This window comes from Chrysochloris asiatica, unplaced genomic scaffold (assembly GCF_000296735.1).
Source record: "Chrysochloris asiatica unplaced genomic scaffold, ChrAsi1.0 scaffold00004, whole genome shotgun sequence".
NCBI classification, from domain to species: Eukaryota; Metazoa; Chordata; class Mammalia; order Afrosoricida; family Chrysochloridae; genus Chrysochloris; species Chrysochloris asiatica.
Genome location: NW_006408522.1, coordinates 34,257,757 through 34,277,382, shown reverse-complemented (window position 1 = coordinate 34,277,382; position 19,626 = coordinate 34,257,757). Strand labels below are relative to the sequence as shown.

Below are 19,626 nucleotides of genomic sequence, written 5' to 3'. Positions count from 1 at the left end.
GGCTCAGCACTTCAGCCAAGACTGGGCATTCCTGTCCTACCGGTACCAGGAAGTTGCAAAAGGCCCTGCTGATGGGGGGCTCAGCTCTTCCCTTTGCCTCTGCTCTGAAAGGCCACCCCTGCTTCTCAGACCTCAGTGGCCCCTCACACTGCACCTTCCTTTTCCTTCTGCTTAGCCCCAGGCAACAAGCACTCCTGGTAGCCTCCCTCCTTGGGATAAGACCTGGGAGATCAGGGTCAAGTGGTGGTGGTGGGGGGGGCGCAGATGATGTAGCCTGGGAGAACTGGGTCTTTCTGGGACCTGGGGCAGGGGTAGGGGAAGCAGCCCACACATAGGGGCTGATGGCTCCAGTCCAGGCTGAGGTGCCTCATTTCCTGGACAGGTGGCTGGTCTAGGAGTGGGTGTGGGGCTTGGGCGGAGCAGAAGAGTCAGGTGGGAGGGATCAGAGAAGAGTTGGGACACCCCTGGATCTTGGTTAAAAATCTGACAGTCCGTGGTCCAGAAGCTGCTGCCTGCCATTCCTCGCCCCTGAGGACTCCTAACCTCATGGCTCTGGTAAGGCTGGCAGGGCACTGGGCCCCATGCTGACCCCTACCTGAGCCCTGGTTAATGCTGTTTCTCAGGAGGGACTGGGGCTTTGGTCTTCTCCAGGCATAAAGGGTATGTTTGCCAGTCCTGGGCCAGAGCAGTAAACAGAAGCGAGGCAAGGGACAGATACTGGGCTGGGGGCCCGTCTCCTGTTCTTCCTGCCCTAGCAGTGACCTCGACATAGTTCCCAGGTACTGAGGGAAGCTTCCAACTGCTCTACTGGGGCCCCGGAGGGAAGGAGTGCTCTGCTGCTCCCTCTGACTCAGTTGATGGGCCTGTGGGGACCCGGGACTGACAAGATGGAGGAACGTCCTGGATTCTGCCTCCACCCAGGAGCTCCCAGGACTCCATCCATTTGGGGCTTCCCTGCGGCGGAGGAAGGACGAGTTGGCACAGGCTTCTCTGCCCTGGCACATCCGGGATGGTTCTGGATGGATCCTCCAGGGAAAACCATTATCCTGACCTTAGAGAGCCTGGAGAGGCTAGGACTTGGCCATCTGTGGGCCCTCTGAGCTGGTGCCTGCTGAACCTATACTAGCAGAGAGCTCATTCCAGAATTGTCCCCTGATAGGGGTGGAAAGTACAGGGAGTAGGTTCTTAGACCAACAGGCCTTTTCCTCTCTCTCTATGACCTTACATCTACCACCCAAGACAACCCTCAAAGCTGCTTAGCAAGGGCAAGGGTGGAAAGACTAAAGGATACTGTGCCAGGAGACAGAACAGGTAAGGGTGGGGGTTGAAAGCAAAACTCAAGCTAGCCTGACTGGGTTTCTTCCAGTCCTTGCTCTGGACCTCGGGCAGGTTACTACCTAGCCTTTCTGTACCTCAGCTTCCTCATGAGGCTTTAATGTAATAAGTACTAGCCACGCACAGGGTTGCTTTGTTGGTGGAGATAATGTATGTGAAGGCCTTGCAACAGAACCTGACACAAGGTGTTACGTAAGATTTTATGGAAATCTGTATCTCCTATAGCTTCAGAATTCTGATGGGGTGGAGGGCAGGGCTGTGCCTGGATGGCTTTGGTGCAGAGTTAGGTCTCAGAGGTGCCCCAGCCTCCTTTCCATCCCTGGCAGCCTTTGGCCCCATGAACCTGCAGCAAGCCTTACCCCCTGCTCCCTGCTCTGCAGGCCAAGGCTCCCGGGACCTGTCTGCTCACCATTCGTGTCCTGCAGGCCCATGGCCTCCCCTCCAGAGACCTAGGTGAGTCTACTGAGGAGATTAGAATTGCAGCTGGAGTCCCAGTGGTGCAGGAAAAGAGGGAGGAGATGCAAGTAGGGCTTGTCCTACAGAGAGGCCCTGGGAGGTGGGGGCTCTGCCCGGCCTTCCATCTACATGGTGGACTCTAGGAGGCTGGGCTCTCGGCTATCATCAGGCGGTCATTCCTCCCTGCAGTGACCCCCTCAGACTGCTATGTGACTCTGTGGCTGCCCACGGCCTGCAGCCACAGACTTCAGACCCGCACAGTCAAGAACTCCAGAAGTCCCATCTGGAACCAGAGCTTTCACTTCCGCATCCACAGGCAGCTCAAGGTGGGTCTGCTCACCGTCCACTCCCAGCTCCTCCTGCCTGCCCCTGCCCTGCTCCCTCCCATCCTTCCCATCTTCCCTGCAGTCCTCACTCTGCTCCCCTTCCAGAACATAGTGGAACTGAAAGTGTTTGACCAGGATCTACTGACCAAGGATGACCCCGTGTTGTCGGTGCTGTTTGATACAGGGACTCTGAGGACTGGGGAGTTCCAGCGCCAGAGCTTCTCACTGAGCCCTCAGGCAAGCTGTGCAGCTGAGGGCTCCAGACAGGGAGCTGCTTTGGAGGGAGGGCTACATAAAGGCCACTCTTGTTTAGAGAACTTCTTTTTGTCAAACTCCAAGTGGACCAGGCTCCCTGGGCCGCCAGAGGACTTTGTCATCCAGGAGCTACTCTTCATGGAGGAGTGGTCTCTGCCCTAACTCTGGGTTAATTCAAGGGGCAGCCTTCCCCACCCCTCCTCTTGGGGAAACCTCAGCACCCCTCCTGTTTCTGGGTTGGAATCTGCACATATACACACTGAAAACCACACACACATCTCACCCTTTCTAACTTCTTTCTGTCTCCAGGGTGAGGAGCGGCTGGAAGTGGAATTTCGGCTGCAGAGTCTGTGAGTTGGGAACCACAGGGGAGTTCTGGGGTGGGAGTGTTCCCTCTGGGAAGGTCAGAGCCCCAGAGCTGGCACCTTCCCTGGGGAGGACTGGCCAGGTCTCCTTGGGGGATACAGCCTGCACTCACGTGAGGCTCCCTGGGCTTTTTCCAGGCCGGACTGTGTGGAGCAGCTCATCAGCAATGGTATCTTGGTGGTGAGTCTGGGGCCCCTCTCTCATGCCTTCTGGCTTCTCCTTTGGGCCTGCAGCTTGCCTGATCAAGAGCAGAGCTGAGTTTGCAGGGGCTTCAGAATTCCAACACCTCAAAAAGATCCAATTTCAAGAAATGTCCAGTAATGTGGGGCTGGGGCAGTGGGTGCTGAGGCACAGGAAGCAGTGTGCTAGGAGGGTTGGGGGTCCTTGAGGACAGGGAAGGATTGATATCTGAGGGCTCTCTTCATGCCTCAGGCCCGGGAGCTCTCCTGCTTGCATGTGCAACTGGAGGAGGCAGGGGACCAGAAGGGTGAGTCCACCAGCCCACTGGGCCAGCCCTGACCCTTGGCCTTCGTCTTCCCCCTTCTAAGCTGCCCACCCTGGAGGGAATCTTACACTAGTTGCCTTCAGTGCCCTAAGGCTGGAGCAGAGGTTGGCAGAGAATCTGTCTTGGAGCTTCCCAGGATCTGGGCTTTACCTTTTCAGAGGGGGGCTGTGGTGCGGGCAGTCTCCCAGCCTACACCTGGGCCCGAGGAGAGGGAAGCACCTCTGTGGGCAGGAAGCCATTTCCAGCCTCTTTGCCTTGGTTTCTGTCTCTAGAATCAGAGGGCAAAGTTCAACTTGTGGTTCCTGGGTCCTGTGAGGGTCCACAGGAGGCCTCCGCGGGCACGGGCACTGTCTGCTTCCACTTTCCAACCTGCTGGGAGCAAGAGCTGAGTATCCATCTGCAGGTAGTGTACTTGGCTCTCCCGGAGTGGGGCCCCAAACTGGTTAGCTGCCTTTCCCAGGTACCCCCTCCAGCCTTTGCCTCTGCTCACCCTCTGAGGTGGAAATCTGCCCTGAGTCCTGCCTTGCTGCCATTCCTCAGTCCTTGTTAGTCATGGAAGGACAGAAACCCTCAGGTCTACTTCCTTTGTTCCCTGCAGAATGCCCCTCAAGAGCAACTGAAGGTGCCACTGAAGGCCCTGCCATCGGGCCAGCTGGTGAGGCTTGTCTTCCCCACGTCCCAGGTATTTGTTAGCAGAGGAGAAGAGCTAGATGTCGGGACAGGGCAGGACCTCAGGTTGGGAACTGACTGGCCTCTTCTCACAGTGCATCTCTTCGGGCCAGGCTATGGGGGGAGCATCCCCGTGGAGCTGGTTGGGACGTAAGGGAAGAGCGTGGGCACATCATTGGTAATGGAGTTGGGATGGAGGTGACCCACCTTTGTGACTGGAGTATTCATGGTTTTCAGGAGCCTCTGATGAAGGTGGAGCTGAAGAAAGAAGAAGGGTGAGAGTCTAGGCAAGAATGGGAAACGTCAGTTGGGAAAGTAGCCAGGGAGAGGGCAGCTGACTGGGCAGGCCTGCAGGAGCCACAGGGATAATGGGAGAGGGCCAGGGTTTGCAAACAGCATGGAGCACAGAGTCCTGGAAGCATGCTCAGAAGATAAAGGGTCTTTTCTTAACCCTTCAACTTCTCTGTCTGTTTTCACTGCCTGGAATGTGTGCCTAGCTTAAGAGAAGCACTTGATAAATGTTCGGCTGGAAAACTGGGAAATTGAGGAGAATACCATAGTTTGAGGCACAGAGAAGACAAGGAGACCTGGAGAGGAAAGAAGAAACTGTACCCATTTGGTTGTAAGCTGTGAGGACGGACCTTAAATAACCTTATGAGATAAGATGAGATGTCTTTGCTGGCCTTCCTTGTGTTTGGGAGAGTAAGAATCCCAGTCTTAAAGACAGTTGTTCCTTCATTTCCATCTCCTTTGTGGTGGTTTTCACACCTGGCAGGGTGAGGAGGAGAAGCTGAGGCTCCAAGGTGGGATTGACCAGGTGTTGGGTCCAGCCCAGGGCCTTCTTTGTTACCCTGACTCCCTGTCCTTTGACTTATCTCTACCGTGTTCCCGAGTGTGTCTGTGTGGGTGTGGGTTCACCTCCCCTGCTTCACACTCCACAGATGTTAAACTTCAGGGTCTTGGGAACAGGAATGAGAAGAAGGTTAGAGGGAGGACAGGAGAGAAAGATGGAACTGGGCTCTTCTCTGACGAGGCTGAGCACTGCCTCATGGTCCCTTCTTCCCCACGCAGACCAGGGGAACTGGCCGTGCGCCTGGGCTGTGGGCCCTGCACAGAGGAGCAGGCCTTCCTGAGCAGGAGAAAACAGGTGGTGGCCAAGGCCTTGAAGCAGGCTCTGCAGCTGGAGGGAGACCTGCAGGAAGACGAGGTCTGAGGGCTGGGCTGGAGAGTGGGCGTTCAAGGCTTGCTTGGGCTCCAAACCCAGAGCTGAGTGCTAAACTGGCTGGACCTCGAGCTGTTCCTTAATCAAACCAGGAATGGTACCAAGCTGGGCTTGTGCCTACCTCTCATCTAGTTCTCCAATTCCACTTCCCATTCCCCGCCACCTGAGATAGCTTTTCTGTTTCTTTGGTTTTGGTCCTTGGTTTGGTGCTGGTTTTAAGATTGGGCCCTGTTTAATGAATCAGTGGACATCTGATATAAGGGCTATCTGCTGACCTGGTCATCTCCTGGATAATTGAACTCTACTTGCAAATGGGGGAGCGATGTCTATATGGGGGGGCTTTTGAGGTGGGCCTGGGGCTTCTGGAAAGTGATCTCTATAAGTGAGGAAGTAAAGACTCGGCTTGTGAGGTCTGTTTTTCCATGAGTTCTCAGAACCTGAGAAGACCAACCCTGGTGAGGGAGGCTGTTTGGACAAGACACTCCTCAGACTGGCCAGCATACTCAGACCTGGTCCAAGACCCAGAGCAGCTCTTGACTGACCTTGGCTGGGAGGAGAGCTGAGTACCTTGCTGCTTTCGCCTCTCTGAGCCTGGCTGCATATTCTCTTCCAGGTCCCAGTGGTAGCTGTCATGGCTACTGGTGGAGGGATCCGGGCAATGACCTCCCTATATGGGCAGCTGGCCGGCCTAAGGGACTTGGGCCTCTTGGATTGCATCTCTTACATCACGGGGACTTCAGGCTCCACCTGGTGAGCAGGTTGAGTGCAGGGACCTGCAGGGGGGAATGAGTCAGACCAGATTGGAAGGGCTGGGAAGATGTGTGTGTCCAGGGAGAAGTGTGCTCAAGGGCCCCTTGGGGACTTGCTGTTTTGTTGAGTTGGCTTCAGCTCTGGCCCTGAATTTCTTGGAAGGTGCCTGCTAGGCTGTTGTCCTGAAATACAAAGCCCAAGGATTGTGAAGTCTAGATGGAATCCTTGAGTAACAGGCCCCTTCCCTGTTCCCTGCTTTGCTTAGGACCTTAGCTAACCTCTACAAGGACCCAGAGTGGTCTCAGAAGGACCTGGCTGGACCCATTGAATTGCTGAAGACCCAGGTGACCAAGAGCAAGCTGGGTGTGCTGGCTCCCAGCCATCTGCAGCGATACCGGCAGGAATTGGCTGAGCGAGCCCGCCTAGGTTACCCAGCCTGCTTCACCAACCTGTGGGCCCTCATTAGTGAGGCCATGCTGCACGATGGGGTACAGGAAGGGGCTGCCTGTGGGAGGGGCAAAGCCAGGGCCTGGCCTGGAGATGGGCAGTAGCACTGAGACACACTGGGTTTAAGTTCAAGTCATCTTCCCCCCCAGCCCCATGACCACAAACTCTCAGAGCAGCGGGAGGCCCTGAGTCACGGCCAGAACCCTCTTCCTATCTACTGTGCCCTCAACACCAAGGAGCAGAACCTGTCCACCTTTGAATTTGGAGGTGAGTGGTCTGGGAGCAGAGAAGGAGGTAACTGGTCCTGCATGTTGTTGTTGTTAAGTGCCGTCGAGTCAGTTCCGACCCATAGTGACTCTGTATAGGGTTTCCAAGGAGCAGCTGGTGAGCTTAAACTGCCGACCTTGCAGTTCAAACGACTTTGCAGTCTGGCACATAAATGCACAGCGCCACATTTTACACCCACCTTCTCTCTTGCCCAGGTCCCATGAATCTGTCAGTCCTAACCCTAACCCAGAGTCATTTGGGTTTCAGAGGGGTCAAGGGCCTCAGGCCTCATGCCCAAAATCCTAGCAAGTTAGGCCTGAGCCTCCTTTTCACCAGGTGTAGAATCCCTGCGGTGGTTGGTGGAGGGCCCTTAGGTTCGGACCCCATGGCTGAGAGTATGTGGCCTCCTCCCAGAGTGGTGCGAGTTCTCACCTTATGAGGTGGGCTTCCCCAAGTATGGGGCCTTCATCCCCTCTGAGCTCTTCAACTCCGAGTTCTTCATGGGGCGACTGATGAAGCGGCTCCCTGAGTCCCGCATCTGCTTCCTGGAAGGTGAGGGGTTGTGGAAGGCTGGAGAAACCAGGATGTGAGGGAAGGGTGGGTGTGGGGGAGTTGATGGGCCCTCAACACCCCACATCCATCATTGAGATGTTTCCTTGGTCTAGAATAGGCAGTGGGGCAGGGTCAGGTTGTGATAGGGAACTCTCTTCCCCTCATGTCTGCTCTCCCAGGTATCTGGACCAACCTATACGCAGCCAGTCTCCAGGACAGCTTATACTGGTCCTCAGATCCCCGCCAGTTCTGGGACCGCTGGACTCAGAATCAGGCCACCTTGGGTAGGTGCTTGGGCTCCTTGTCAAGATGCAAAGGTGCAGCCAGTTGGGACTCTGTTGGGGGTGGGGGTGGCCCCCAGGCCCTTGAGGGGGCTCTGCTGCTCTCCCTTTAGCATCACTAGCCTTAGAGATTGGGATAAACACCCAGGGGTCCCCATTTGCCGAAGGAGCCCATTCTCCCCTCCCACCACCCTCTGACTGCAGACAAGGAGCAAGTTCCTATTGTGAAGATACAAGAGCCGCCCAGCATGACTGGAAGGATAGCAGAGTTTTTCACTGACCTCCTGACTCGGCGCCCACTTGCCCAGACCACCCACAATTTCTTGCGGGGCCTCCATTTCCACAAAGACTATTTCCAGCATCCCCACTTCTCCACCTGGAAATGTATGTGCTTTTCTGCCCCATGCTAGCTCTCCAAGTCTTCCCAAAGCTTTAGGTCTTGGGGTTAGGTACTCTCGAACTCCCCATCCTCCCTGACACCTGAGTTTGTTTCCATGGGGTGCTTGGCAGAATTCGATCCCTGGTCTCTTCCTTCTCCATGTGCTGGGGATGTGGGCTGCCTCAGTGCAGGGGCTGCTTTAGCTGAGGCTGGGGCCAGAGGGCACAGGTTGCCATTGACTGGAGGAGCCTGGTACCTCAGCATCATTTACGGCTGCCTATTCTCTCCCTCCCCCTAAACTTTCCCAGCCACCAAACTGGATGGGCTCCCTAACCAGCTGACGCCTGCGGAGCTCTACCTTTGTCTGCTGGATGTGGGCTACTTTGTCAACACCAGCCTCCCGCCCCTCCTACAGCCCACACGGGAAGTGGACCTCATCCTGTCCCTTGACTACAACCTCCAAGGAGCCTTTCAGGTCGGGCCTGACAAGTGGCACTTGGGAGCCTGGGACAGGCTGGGAGGTGATGGGTGGGCCCGGGCCCTGGAGAGGCCCACCCTGAAGCTTCCCTTAGCAGTGGCAGCAACAACCCACGTGACTAGAACAGTGGGTTTTCTTCATCATCACCACGGGAACCTTTTCTGGTCCAAGAAGCTGGAGAAGCTGGTGACTTATCTGCTGCACCTCTGGGACCCCTTGCTTTTAGTTTCTCTGTTGATCTGGGGTGAAGGCTCCACCTCCCAGTTTCAGAGCCCAGCCCAGTTCCGTGGCTCCTGAGGAGCTGCAGCCACAGGTGTCCAGGTCAGGCCTAACTGTTGGGTCCACTGTCTTTGACTTGGCACCAGGCACTAAGTCCATGTGCCTTTAATGACTCTCCATGTTCACACACCCCAGCACGGAAGACATAGGGAGTCTAGTCCCATTCCTCTGATGCCCCTTGTGTGCCTCCTGCAGCAGCTGCAGCTGGTGGGCCACTTTTGCCAGGAGCAGGGCATCCCATTCCCACCCATCTCGCCGAGCCCTGAGGAGGAGCACCAGCCTCAGGAGTGCCACAAGTTCTCGGACCCCACCTGCCCTGAGGCCCCCATCATTCTGCACTTCCCGCTGACCAACAACTCCTACCAGGAGCACTCTGCCCCTGGTGAGTCCCCACCCCCGCCTCTCCACTGATGAGTCCAGCCCGGTCCTCCACCCCATACCCAGGCTGCACTCTCTCTACACAGGGGTCCTGAGGACGCCTGAGGAACAGGAAGCGGGGCAGGTCAACCTGTCTCCATCCGACTCCCCCTACCACTATTCGAAGGTGACCTACAGCCAAGAGAACGTGGACAAACTGCTGGGCCTGACGCACTACAATATTTGTAACAACCGGGAGTCACTGCTGGCTGCCCTGCGTGAGGCTGTGCTGCGGAGACGACAACGCAGGCAGCGCAAGCCCGAGTGACGGCCCACAGAGGCCCTTGTCCTGCCTCTGTCTGCCTGGTGCTCAGGTGGAGTTGGGGCCTCTCAGACTTTGTATGGCTCCTTCATGTCTCCATTCCCACTGGGGCTCAATGAAGCCGTATGCCCAGGATACCGCAGGTGTGACGTGGGACTGAATCTGCCAGCAACCTTGTCAAGAGTCCAGTCTTGAGCATCAGGCCCCTGGCAGAGTGAGGGCTGTGGACACAAGGACTGGGCCCCTCTCTGTCAGGAGGCCACGGTCCCCAAAGAGTGGGCCAAAGTGGGTCTCTTCTTCAAGCAAGGGTGAGAGGTGGGTGCAGTGGTTCTGGGCCCCCCAGGGATGGAGATGCTCATGTTTCTTCTCCCTTCCTCCCTCCTCAGAGCTTGGAGTACTTGTATAAGTGCAGCAGTGTGCTCTGTACATCACAGAGGTTCATACCCAGGTGCAGCGGTGTCTAAGGGTGTCTGTCCTTGCTGCTAACAGGGCATGCCATTATAGGCGCTTGGTTGTACATTGCAAAGACTGCTTTAAAAACAAGCCAACAAAGTGTCTCCCCAGGTACTGTGAAGTGCTAACCAGTCTACGTAGGCTTCCCTTGAAGAGGTGGGCATCTGGCTCACACCCCGGTCTCTGTGCCCAGTGCCACCATTTACAAGCAGGAAGTGACCATTAGAGGGGCCAGCTGGCCTGGAGGTGCCCCCTGACCTGTGGGGCAGACTCAGGCAATGACGGCCAATATGCCTGTCCTCTGCCAGGGGTAAGGCCATGGACTCAGGGCTGCTTTCTGCCTTGCAGTTGTGGGGACCACACCTGGTGCTAGATGAGCTAGAGAAAGGGGCCAGCATTATGGCATCATTTCTGCGCCCATATCTGTCGGAAGAACAGGGAAACAGTGAATTTAGGGCTCAGCCATCCCAGAATCTTCTCTAGACACATGTGCCCCACCCTCTGGCCCCTTGGTTGCATCCCACTTTCTTCCAGCATTATGTGTGGCATCCTTACTAAGAGCACACGATTGTGTGGGGTGGGTGGGAGATAACCGCCTTGATTCTCATGACCCAGTCTGCTTCATGTGTCTGCCCTGGCCGAGAGACTCAGACATTACACTGAGCACAGGGCGAAAGGCATAGAAGAGAAGAAATGGCTTCCCAATAGCCACTGTGTCCATCACAAGGCTGAATTCAACACATCACCTGATTCATAAAATGGAACCTGTGGTCCCTGTGGGTGTGGGCGTGGATGTGGATAATTACCTCAGAGAGCATGACCCTGGCTGCCTCCTGTGTGTGTGTGTGAGAGAGAACATGATCTCAGCTCATGGCCTGGGGACCCTGTGAAATCTTCACTTACATTTTCCTGTCTCCAGTCCTAAGTGTCCCCTTGTCCACTGGTGGGAAAGAGCTGCAGTGAAGTGGTTGAGCATCCAAATGCCTGGGTCTGTAAGAAGAGACAGGAACCCAAGTGAGAGCCGTTTGTTCCCATGCTTTCACACACATCTGTCTCCAGTTGGTCCCCACGTTACCTCTGCCATCAGTGGACTTTGATCCTGGCTCTTCCCTACCACCTGGAGGCTCCCTTTTTCCCTCGGAGGGGGACTGGGTCTTTGGAAAGGGAAAGCAGGAAGGGACTGTGGCAGTCAGCAGGGGGACCAGCTGGGGCTGCGGTGGCAACTGGCTGCCACACAAACAAATGCTCCGTCTTGGAGGGAAGAAGAGAAGGCAGACCAAAGGATGCAGAATGCAGGGGTCCTATCTGAGCAAGTTTCTAGTAATATGCAAAGGGAAACCCAGGCTGCCTTTATTATGGGTTTGGCCTGAGTGGGAAAGACATTCAGAGCCGAGTGTGGCTTTCTTGGCAGGAGCAGTCTGCAGGAACTTGAAGGGCTGCATGGGTCTCTGGATGGTTGTACACATACAAACACTTAGTGAGTTAGGGAAGGGTGCTGGCAGGACCCCAGTGGAGTGACCCCTGAGTTGAATCTGGTGAAAGGGAACCTGCTCTCCCACTTCAGAATGACCAGGGGTTGGCACCTGAATGTTAGGGCTCTCTAACCCAGCAGTATGGAGAGGGTCAAATCAATGGTTACCTACTCCAGCGGAGTAGGCCTGAGTCCTAGGGCCATGTGCTGAGGTGGGCAGTGCTTCTGCCATTCTGGAGCTTGGGCCCCCACTCTCCTTGCCAGGTGCCTTGCCTGAACTGAGCAACACTCTCACTGGGCTGGCCCGCTGAGAGGTCTGGCTGTGAGTTCTGGCCTGCAGGGCAGGGCAAGAACAACCATTAGCTCTGGCACAGCCCTAGCAGTCTAACTTGGCACATGTACCTTCTGAAGGCTTGGCACAGCTTTGGGCATACCTGTGTGTCAAGACTTCCATGCAGCAGAACATCCTAGGCTGGGCGTCCAGGGAGGTTTCCCTAGTGCATCCTCCCTCTTACAAAACAGACTCATGAGCTTAGAAAGAGTCAGTCTGGAGGAAACAATCTGGAATGCTGAGACACTGTACTGGAGGGACCAAGGGGACAGAGACATTGAAGAATCCAGGGAGAAGAAAGGTGGAAAGAGGATCAGGGATGGAGCCCCCACTAACTCAGCATTCTCTGAACACACACCCTCCATCTGGAAACCTGCCCAGCTATGGTCATCATGAGAGGAAGTGGTCAACAAGGTGTCTTGTTCCTGATGTAGAGCCAGGCTGGACCACTGTGGTGGTGGTCAGAGCCCCGTGGGGACAAAAAGCTTAGAGGAGTCCCCCAGGACCCAACAGGAGGAACAATGCGGAGAGTATAGAGTCAGGGGCTGGTTCAGGCCAGTCTCAGAAGAGCAGACTCCTATAGTGATGGCCCTCAACCTCTATGTGGAACCACCCCCTGACTCTATATTCCTTGCCCAACACCACCTAGCCATAACCATATGGGCAAGTAGCATCACCTCTCCGGGCCTTCAATTCCTTGACTGAAAAGACAGTATACTCACCTACCTCTCAGGCTAGAGATAATAGAAAGCCAGTGGCACTTAGAGCTCGGTTTCAGTCTGCCCTTAGAACCCACCTTTGGTGCTGATGAGGTCTCATAGCGAGATGTCAGCCTGCCCTTCTGATGGTGTTGAAAGGAGGTGCTCTACCCTGCTGCTCAACTTGGTACTAGACAGCAAGGGGTCAACACTGCCTTCCCTGAGGACCTCTGCCTCCAGCCCCCTTGGCCACAGGAGATGAACCTGAGTCATGTGTCCCCAGAGTCAGTCTCTCTTGATCCCATGTGATCTTCTCCTTAAAGAGAAAATGTGCTTCCTGCCACGGCGATCCCTTGGCCTCCCATACTGTGCTTCCTTGAGGTCAAGGGTGGTTACAGAAGCTACTTTCTGAGTCTCCTCAGAAAGGCAGGGGCACCGTGACCCCCTCACTCTCTTCCTTCTGGGCTCCTCCAGCCCTGCCCACATTGCCTCCACTGCTCCCCCAACAAGGCCTCCCAGGAACATGAGCTGGGCTGTGAAGAGTCAATCCTGGTCTGGTTGGGTGAGGTTCCCAGGAAAATGACTGGACCAAACTAGTATCCCAGCAGAGAAGAAAATCAGAGACCAGATTGGTTAATTTTTTTCAGGCACAAATTCATTCCTTTAGTTCTGTTAAGAGAAACTTTATAGATTAGTACATTTAGATCTATGCCTCACACAATGTCTCTGATCTAGGCTGTACTAACACAGAAAACATTTAATGTAGAGATGACTTTGTTTTAACATTATGGTATGGTTGAAAGTTTACAAAGCAAGCTCCTTTCCTATTCAACAATTTGTATACACTTTGTTTCCTGACAGTAATCCTTTCAGTGTAACAATCTTCCCGCTTCCTCCCTGGTTCTCTGCTTCCATTCATCCTTCTTGCCTTCGGAACTTTGTTTTTGGGCAAATACTGCCCTTTGGTCTCATATAGTGGGTGGTTTTCAGAAGCATGTTCCTCACAGGTGTTGCTTGTTCACTTTATAGACTTGTTTATGGTTTGACTGGAAGGTGATCTCTGGAAATAGGTTCAGTTCCAGGTTCGAAAGGTGTCCAAGGGCCATGGTCTCAGGTACTTTGTGTTGTCATTACAATCAGAGCAGTCGGTAGTGACAGCTGGCCACCATATAGATCTAGTCTCAGGGTAGTGAAGTGTCCTGTAGACTCACCTGATTTTCTTCAGACTTCTTTGTTCTAGATGAAGAAAGACCAATTGAAAGAGATAGAAGCAAATGTTTTTAATGAAGTAATGATTTATTGTTAAGTACCTTTGAGTCGGTTTTGACTCATAGTGACCCTGTATGGTGTTTCTGAGGTGGGTTTGAACCACTGACTTTGAGGCTGGCAGGCTTGAACTGTGGACCTTGTGGTTTGCAGTCCAGTGCTTATCATATGGAGCCACGCGCTCCCCAAAATAATGACAGATGTATGACTTGGAAAGCAGCTCCTGTTCAAACAAATCTATACCCACCATATCTGGCCTTTCCTCTCTTCCTCCTGCCTCAGAGGATGAAGTGTCCCCTCACAGTTCAACCCTGGCCTCAACTCTTGGGTCCACAGGAACCCTACTCCTTCATTCCCCACCTCTTCCTAGGTCACCATGCTCCCTCTCCACCAGTTCCTTTCCTCAGCCTACCCAAGGACTATGAGCCCTCCTTCTACCCTGGAGTCTTCTGTAGCTGTTGGCACTTTTCCTTGCATCCTGTCCAGCTGTTGATTGATTCCCACTCATAACGACCCAGTACAACCCAATGTCACAAGAGTAGGACTTTACCACCAAGCTTCTTTCATTCATCAGGGAACAGCTCTTACAGGGAAACCAAGACGAGGAGACGGAAGTGGGGAAAGAAACTGTGATGAGGTCTCAAGGAGCCAAACTGCCCATGAGTGGTGGTTATAGCGCCCAAAGAGTTCATGCGTCATGGGAGCCAGGCCCAGATCATCCACCTGAGCCTCTTGGCAAATCCAGAGGGGAAGGAATATTCCAGTACTTACCTGCCTTCCTCCAGGCAGGGGCTGCTCCCAAACCCCCTCCATGGTGGGGGCACGCTTTGAATCCTGAAAATGCAAGATGGGGGCCAAAGAGATGTCTGGACCCACACAGAGAACAGGTCCACTCTGGGAGACTGACCAGGTCTCCCCATCCATAATTCTGATGCCCTCCCCCCTCCCCCAGCTCAGGTGCTGGCTGAAGAGTGGGAGCCCTCACCCTCACAGTCCCTTCCCTTCTGGGCTCCTGCCGCCTGCAGTGGTGAAGGTGGTGGCAATGGGTGTGCAGCCTGCTGTGGACATGTGGCTGCAGACCCCTCATCTTAGCCTCCACTTGAGGAAGGCCAATGGGCTGCCCCTGGGAGGCCCTTGGCATTTGCCTGTTGCAGCAACCCTGCCCCATCTTGAAGAGAGGTGATCCATGCTCAGCCTCTTTCTCCAAATCTCTGCCACCCTAGTGACTGCTTAGTGGGGGTGGGTTCCGGAATTTGAATATAGTTGCACAACACTGAATATACTAAAAGCCACATAGGTTGACTTTAAATAAAAATGGTGAATTTTATGTCATATTAATTTTATCTGCTCCAGCTCCCCATCAAAAAGAAGGTTAAAAAACTGCCTCATCCTGTATCCAGATGCCAGGAGAGCTCCTGTCTGCTTAGTGCTCTTAACCTCTTCCTGCTCTGCTTCGAAGACTTGCCCTTATCTGAGCCCACAGTGGTGCCCTGTTGTACTCAATACTGCCTGACAGGTCACTGCAGTGGGAAGGGAAGACCCGAGGGAGGCTCAGTTGTGGGTCCTGTACTCTGGGAGACCCCACTGCAGGCTGAGACCAGAGGATGCTCCCATTTCCTCAGCCCTCACTCCTTTCTCTCCGCACCTTTGCCTCTGGCCTCTGGAGTTGAGCAAACTTCTCCTCCTGGGCCGTCAGCTGCTTTTCTAACTCCTGATGCCTTTGGAGTAGCCATTCCACATCTGATACCGAGTGCTAGGAAGAAGCAAGTCAGGGTGAGGTCCTGCTCCTGGGGATGTCAAGAGCCTGAGTGGCCAGGGAGCCAGAGGAGCCACAGGATCTGCCCACTGCGCTAGCCTCCACATGGTGTGGTCGGCTAAGGGGCAGAGCTGCCACTCACCCCACAGTTGGGGTCCAGCAGGAGACCCTCCCGGAAGGCTAGCCAGGCCTCGGCCTGGTCCAGTGTCTGCCGCAGCTCGTGCAGGCCCTGGCTCTCCTGGCAGCGCTCTTGATGCAGGGCCCAGGCCTCCCGGAGCCCCTGGAGCTGCCTGTCCAGCTCCTGCATACACTCTGTGACCTGGGGGGAAGGCACCTGCAGATGAGTGCTCAGGTAGAGTGGCCTGGGCAGGGCAGAGCTGGCAGACAAGTGGGAAGCAGAGGCATCGAGGCCAGACCTTGATCCGCTGGTCCAGGCCTTCCCCTCCTACTAAGGGCTCTGTTGTAGCTCAACCCCAGTTCCACCCTTTGCTCACACCTCTGTGGACATGAAGTGGCTGCTCTCCAGCAGCTGCTGCCCTTCCTGCTGCACGTCCTGGGCTCGAAGACAGAGCTCAGTGATTTCCTGCTCCAATGGCTCTGTCCCCGCCAGCCCTTCCGAGGACACCAGTGCCTTCCTCTCTTGAGCCCATGAGCTATGGGACAGGAGTAGTGCGCCATGTCAGGAGGACAGAACAGGGAAGCAGAACTGGGCACAAGTTGAACAGGGGGAGGGACAGTCTAGTTCTGACCAGCCAGGGTGTCCCCATCCTACAAGCCAAGGCACTTACAGCAATTCCCGGCAGCGCCCGAGGAAGGTGTGGCCCAGGGCAGCCCACTGCAGCAGCTGACCCCGATCTTGGGCCTTCATGTCCAGAGTGGCCCAGGCTTCCTGCACTTCAGCCAGCCGCTTGCCCAGGCCCTCCTGGGCTGCAGTGTGGCTTAGTTGGCCAGCCGCCATCCCCATCCTAGCCACCTCCTTCTCCACAGCTGCCAGCTCTCTCTGCAGACAGAACATGCAATCAAGCCTTGTTCTCCCCACTCGAAGAGCGTGGGCCCTGCTCTGCCTCACAGATCCTTCAGACCACCTGGGCTAAGTCAGGGCCAGGGGAGGGGAGGGATGTGGGTTTCACGGGAGGAGGCCCAGGCAGGGTGTGAAGAGGCTTGGACAGGCCCCCCCCTTACCCTTAGCCTGTGTACAGGGAGGGGCTCACACAGGCTGCCTCTGGGACCCTCACCTCCAGGCAGCTGTGCTGCTGCTTTAGGGCCTGCACAGATGCCAGGTCATGACCACAGCTGGCTCCCTCCATCTCGGCCGCCTTCTCCTGCATCCAGCCCCAGAGCGCACTTGCTACCTTGTGGAAGCTGTGGAGCTCTCGGGCTGCAGCCAGCTTCTGGGGGAAGAGTGGACCTGCTTTAGGCTGGGCTCTGCTCTCTAGGACACGGCCTCCGGGCCACCTCCTTTTGAGCAAAGTCGATTGTGGGCTTGGTGATTCCTGTGTGATCCCCTAATTATTGTGCTGTTACTGATGAAGTGGTGGGGCCATGGGGAACTCCATGCACATCTCATGAAGAAAGTCAAGAGGCAGGGACCACGGGAAGACGGGCTTACTGGAGTGAGTGGGTTGCTTTCCCAGAGGAGCTGGCTGCACTTCCAACAAGGCCAGGGTGAGGACAGGGTTGGCCTGGGACCTAAGGAGACAGTGTCCTCTGGGCTGTAGGCCCATCAGGAGCTCAGTGGACTGAGCCATACTTACAGGAACAACTTGCTGTCATTGACAGCAAAGGGACACACTCACATCTGTGGCGGGACTGCATGACCCTCAGCCCACCTCTGTGCGGGCTTTTATTGCCAGCTCCAGCCTCTCCCAGGTGGCCTCGATGCTGCTCTGGTGGGCTTCAATCTGGGAAGAGCACCTGGGTATGTTCTGTTTCAGGGAGCCCGCCAGCTCCCTCAGGGCCTGCACCTTGGCCTGCTCCAGACTCTGGACTTCCTTTTGGAAAGTATTAAATTTCTCTTCCAGCACCTGCAAGGATGTGGGGTCACAGAGGGTCACTCTGGAGTCGTTCCAGGCCTTTCTAGAAACTCGTGAAGAGTTTGGCAGGACCTGACAGTTCTCATGGTCCTCAGCCCTGGTTCTAGAACTGCCTACTCCCCAGCCTCCGTTCCATGCCAAAATGCAGATCTTCTTTGTCCCTGCTCACCAGCCTGAATCCTCTTTCCCCCAGGATTGCTTGGGAATGACCCACCTCGACGCCCTCCAGGTCCTGCCCGAAGTCCTGGGACTCAGCGGTGGCCACCTTGCTGGCCAGCCAGGAGTTGAGGAGCCGAGCCTCTAGCTCCAGCTGGTGCAGCTGCAGTTGCTCCTGCAGCCCTTGCCCCCGTGCCTCCACTCCCCTCAGTAGCTGTGTGTGGGCCTCCCTCACAGCCTGCAGCTGGGACAGTACCTTGGGGCTGCAGCAGGGAAAACAAACAGACTGTAACTCTTTCCTCTCTGGCTGTCTCAGCTGGGAGCACCCTCTCCTCACTCCCTGTACCTGTCTGGGTTCTGCGTGCTCTCTAGGAGCACAGCTGTCTCCTGCAGCCTTTCCATGCGTGTGTGGAAACCCTCCAGGTTCCTCCTGGTGACCTCCAGACGTCGTCGGAGGGCCTGTGTGGCCTCAGCACTCTGGCCCATGTCCTTGCTGTCCAGGACACAGGCCTGCTCCTCCAGCCAGGCTCCCACCTCCAGGAGCTAGGGTGACATGAGGGAGATTTGCTGCTTACCCTGGACCATGTCTTCCAGACTAGCTTTTTTTTTTTTTTCAGCTTTAAGCTTTACCACACCGGTTCTCAACCTGACTGCTTTTTAGAATCACCTGGAGTACTTTTTTGTTTGTTTGTATTTTTAACATTTTATTCTGAAATAACTACAGATCCACGGGAAGTTGCACAGTTAGTATAGAGTGGTCCCCTGTATCTATCACCAAGTTTTCCCTAATGGGTACATCTTAGATCGTTATAGAACAATATCAGAACCTGCAAACTGGCATTGGTACATTGTGTGTGTGTGTGCAAGTCTATGGTATTTGATCACAGGTAGATTTGTGTAACCATCTCTGCAATTCAAATACAGAACTCTCCCATCACCACACAGATCTCCCTGGTGCACATCCTCTCTCCATCCCTTAACTCGGGCAAGTCCTAGTCTGTTCTCCAGCTCTCTAAGTCTGTCATTTCGAGAATGCTACAGAAATACATTTATGTGACCTCTCGAGAGTGGCCTTTCCCCTCTCAGCATAACACCCTTGAGATTCATCCAGGTTGTTGCTGTGTCTATAGTTCACTGCCTTTTTTTGTTGAGTAGGTGTGGCGCTGTAGGATAAGCACTTGACTCTTAACCTCAAGGTCGGCGGTTCAAACCCACCAGCTGCTCCTCAGAAACCCTACACAGGGTCACCATGTGTTGGAACTAACTCGACAACAATTAACAATAAGAATTCCATGGTATAAATGTACCATAGTTTGTTCAATCATTCACCTGTTGAGGGCTATTTGTTATTTCTAGATTTTGATACTACAAATAAAGCTGCTATAACAATCACATTCAGATATTTGTATGAACATACATTTTCATTTTTCTGCAATAAATGCCCAGGAGTGTGAATGCTTCATTGTATGATAAATAAATGATTATTTTTTTTTTAAAAAGAAACTGCAAAACTATTTTCTAGAGCAGCTTATGATTCTATATTCCCTCTAGTAATGTATGAGAGAACCATTTTCTCTGCATCCTTGCCAGTGTTTGGTACTTGTCATGGATTAATAACGTTAACTATTCTAATGGAGAGATTTTAAAAGTCCTTCTGCCTGGGTCCTATACCTAAAAATTTGGCTTTGGTCTGGAATGAAATCTGAGCATCAGTACCTTTTATATGTCATCCCATTGCCTTCTTGTCTGCATGGTTTCTGCTGAGAAATCAGAGCTTAGTCTTATTGGTTCTCCTTTGTAGGTAATTATCTGTTTTCCCCAGGATTCTTTCCTTGTCTTTGATTTTGGAAAGTTCAATTATGCTATGTCTTGGTGATTTTCTTTTGGGAACTATCCTGTTTGGATTTCGTTCAGCTTCTTGTCTGCTTATTTTCTCATCTTTCAGGACATTAGGGAAGTTTTCTTCCAACAACTCTTTGACAGTTTTCTCTGTGCTGGAATTCCAATCACCTGTAAGTTGTTCTTCTTCATGGGGTCCCACATAACTTGGGTTTTCTTCTGATTTTTTTCATTCTTATTATTCTCCTTTGTTGTTGTTAAGTGCCATCGAGTTGATTCTGATCCATAGCAACCCTGTATATGGTTTCCAAGGAGCAGCTGGTGAGCTTGAGCCACTGACCTTGCAATTCAAATGACTTTGCAGTTTGATGCATTAA

The 19,626-nt window shown here is 54.0% G+C and overlaps 2 protein-coding genes across 2 annotated transcripts in view; one reads left to right on the top strand and one right to left on the bottom strand.

Moving 5' to 3' along the window:
- Positions 1-1,601: 1,601 nt before the first annotated feature.
- On the top strand, positions 1,602-9,252 carry PLA2G4B (phospholipase A2, group IVB (cytosolic)). Its single transcript, XM_006831744.1, has 20 exons — positions 1,602-1,610; positions 1,716-1,788; positions 1,981-2,117; positions 2,223-2,354; positions 2,682-2,722; positions 2,876-2,918; positions 3,171-3,225; positions 3,516-3,646; positions 3,842-3,925; positions 4,150-4,187; positions 4,984-5,119; positions 5,748-5,884; positions 6,150-6,372; positions 6,481-6,598; positions 7,013-7,150; positions 7,330-7,434; positions 7,636-7,815; positions 8,119-8,285; positions 8,763-8,949; positions 9,032-9,252. Exons 1-20 carry the CDS (start codon positions 1,602-1,604, stop codon positions 9,250-9,252), a joined length of 2,355 nt encoding a protein of 784 aa, XP_006831807.1.
- A 5,166-nt stretch (positions 9,253-14,418) lies between these two features.
- Positions 14,419-19,626, bottom strand: part of SPTBN5 (spectrin, beta, non-erythrocytic 5) — a 56,037-nt gene continuing 50,829 nt past the window's right edge. Inside the window, exons 53-61 of the mRNA XM_006831894.1 lie at positions 17,757-17,953; positions 17,469-17,673; positions 17,051-17,245; positions 16,457-16,612; positions 16,010-16,221; positions 15,718-15,874; positions 15,364-15,540; positions 15,111-15,218; positions 14,419-14,484 (exon numbers count right to left, since the gene is read on the bottom strand). Of these exons, the coding sequence (XP_006831957.1) occupies positions 14,419-14,484; positions 15,111-15,218; positions 15,364-15,540; positions 15,718-15,874; positions 16,010-16,221; positions 16,457-16,612; positions 17,051-17,245; positions 17,469-17,673; positions 17,757-17,953 (1,473 nt within the window). The remainder of the gene's footprint in view (positions 14,485-15,110; positions 15,219-15,363; positions 15,541-15,717; positions 15,875-16,009; positions 16,222-16,456; positions 16,613-17,050; positions 17,246-17,468; positions 17,674-17,756; positions 17,954-19,626) is intronic.

Excerpts from the sequence above, each read along its gene's own strand:
- PLA2G4B (XM_006831744.1), top strand. Across the intron at positions 3,226-3,515 it reads GGAGGCAGGGGACCAGAAGG|AATCAGAGGGCAAAGTTCAA; the intron begins GTGAGTCCACCA and ends TTCTGTCTCTAG. Across the intron at positions 4,188-4,983 it reads GAGCTGAAGAAAGAAGAAGG|ACCAGGGGAACTGGCCGTGC; the intron begins GTGAGAGTCTAG and ends TTCCCCACGCAG.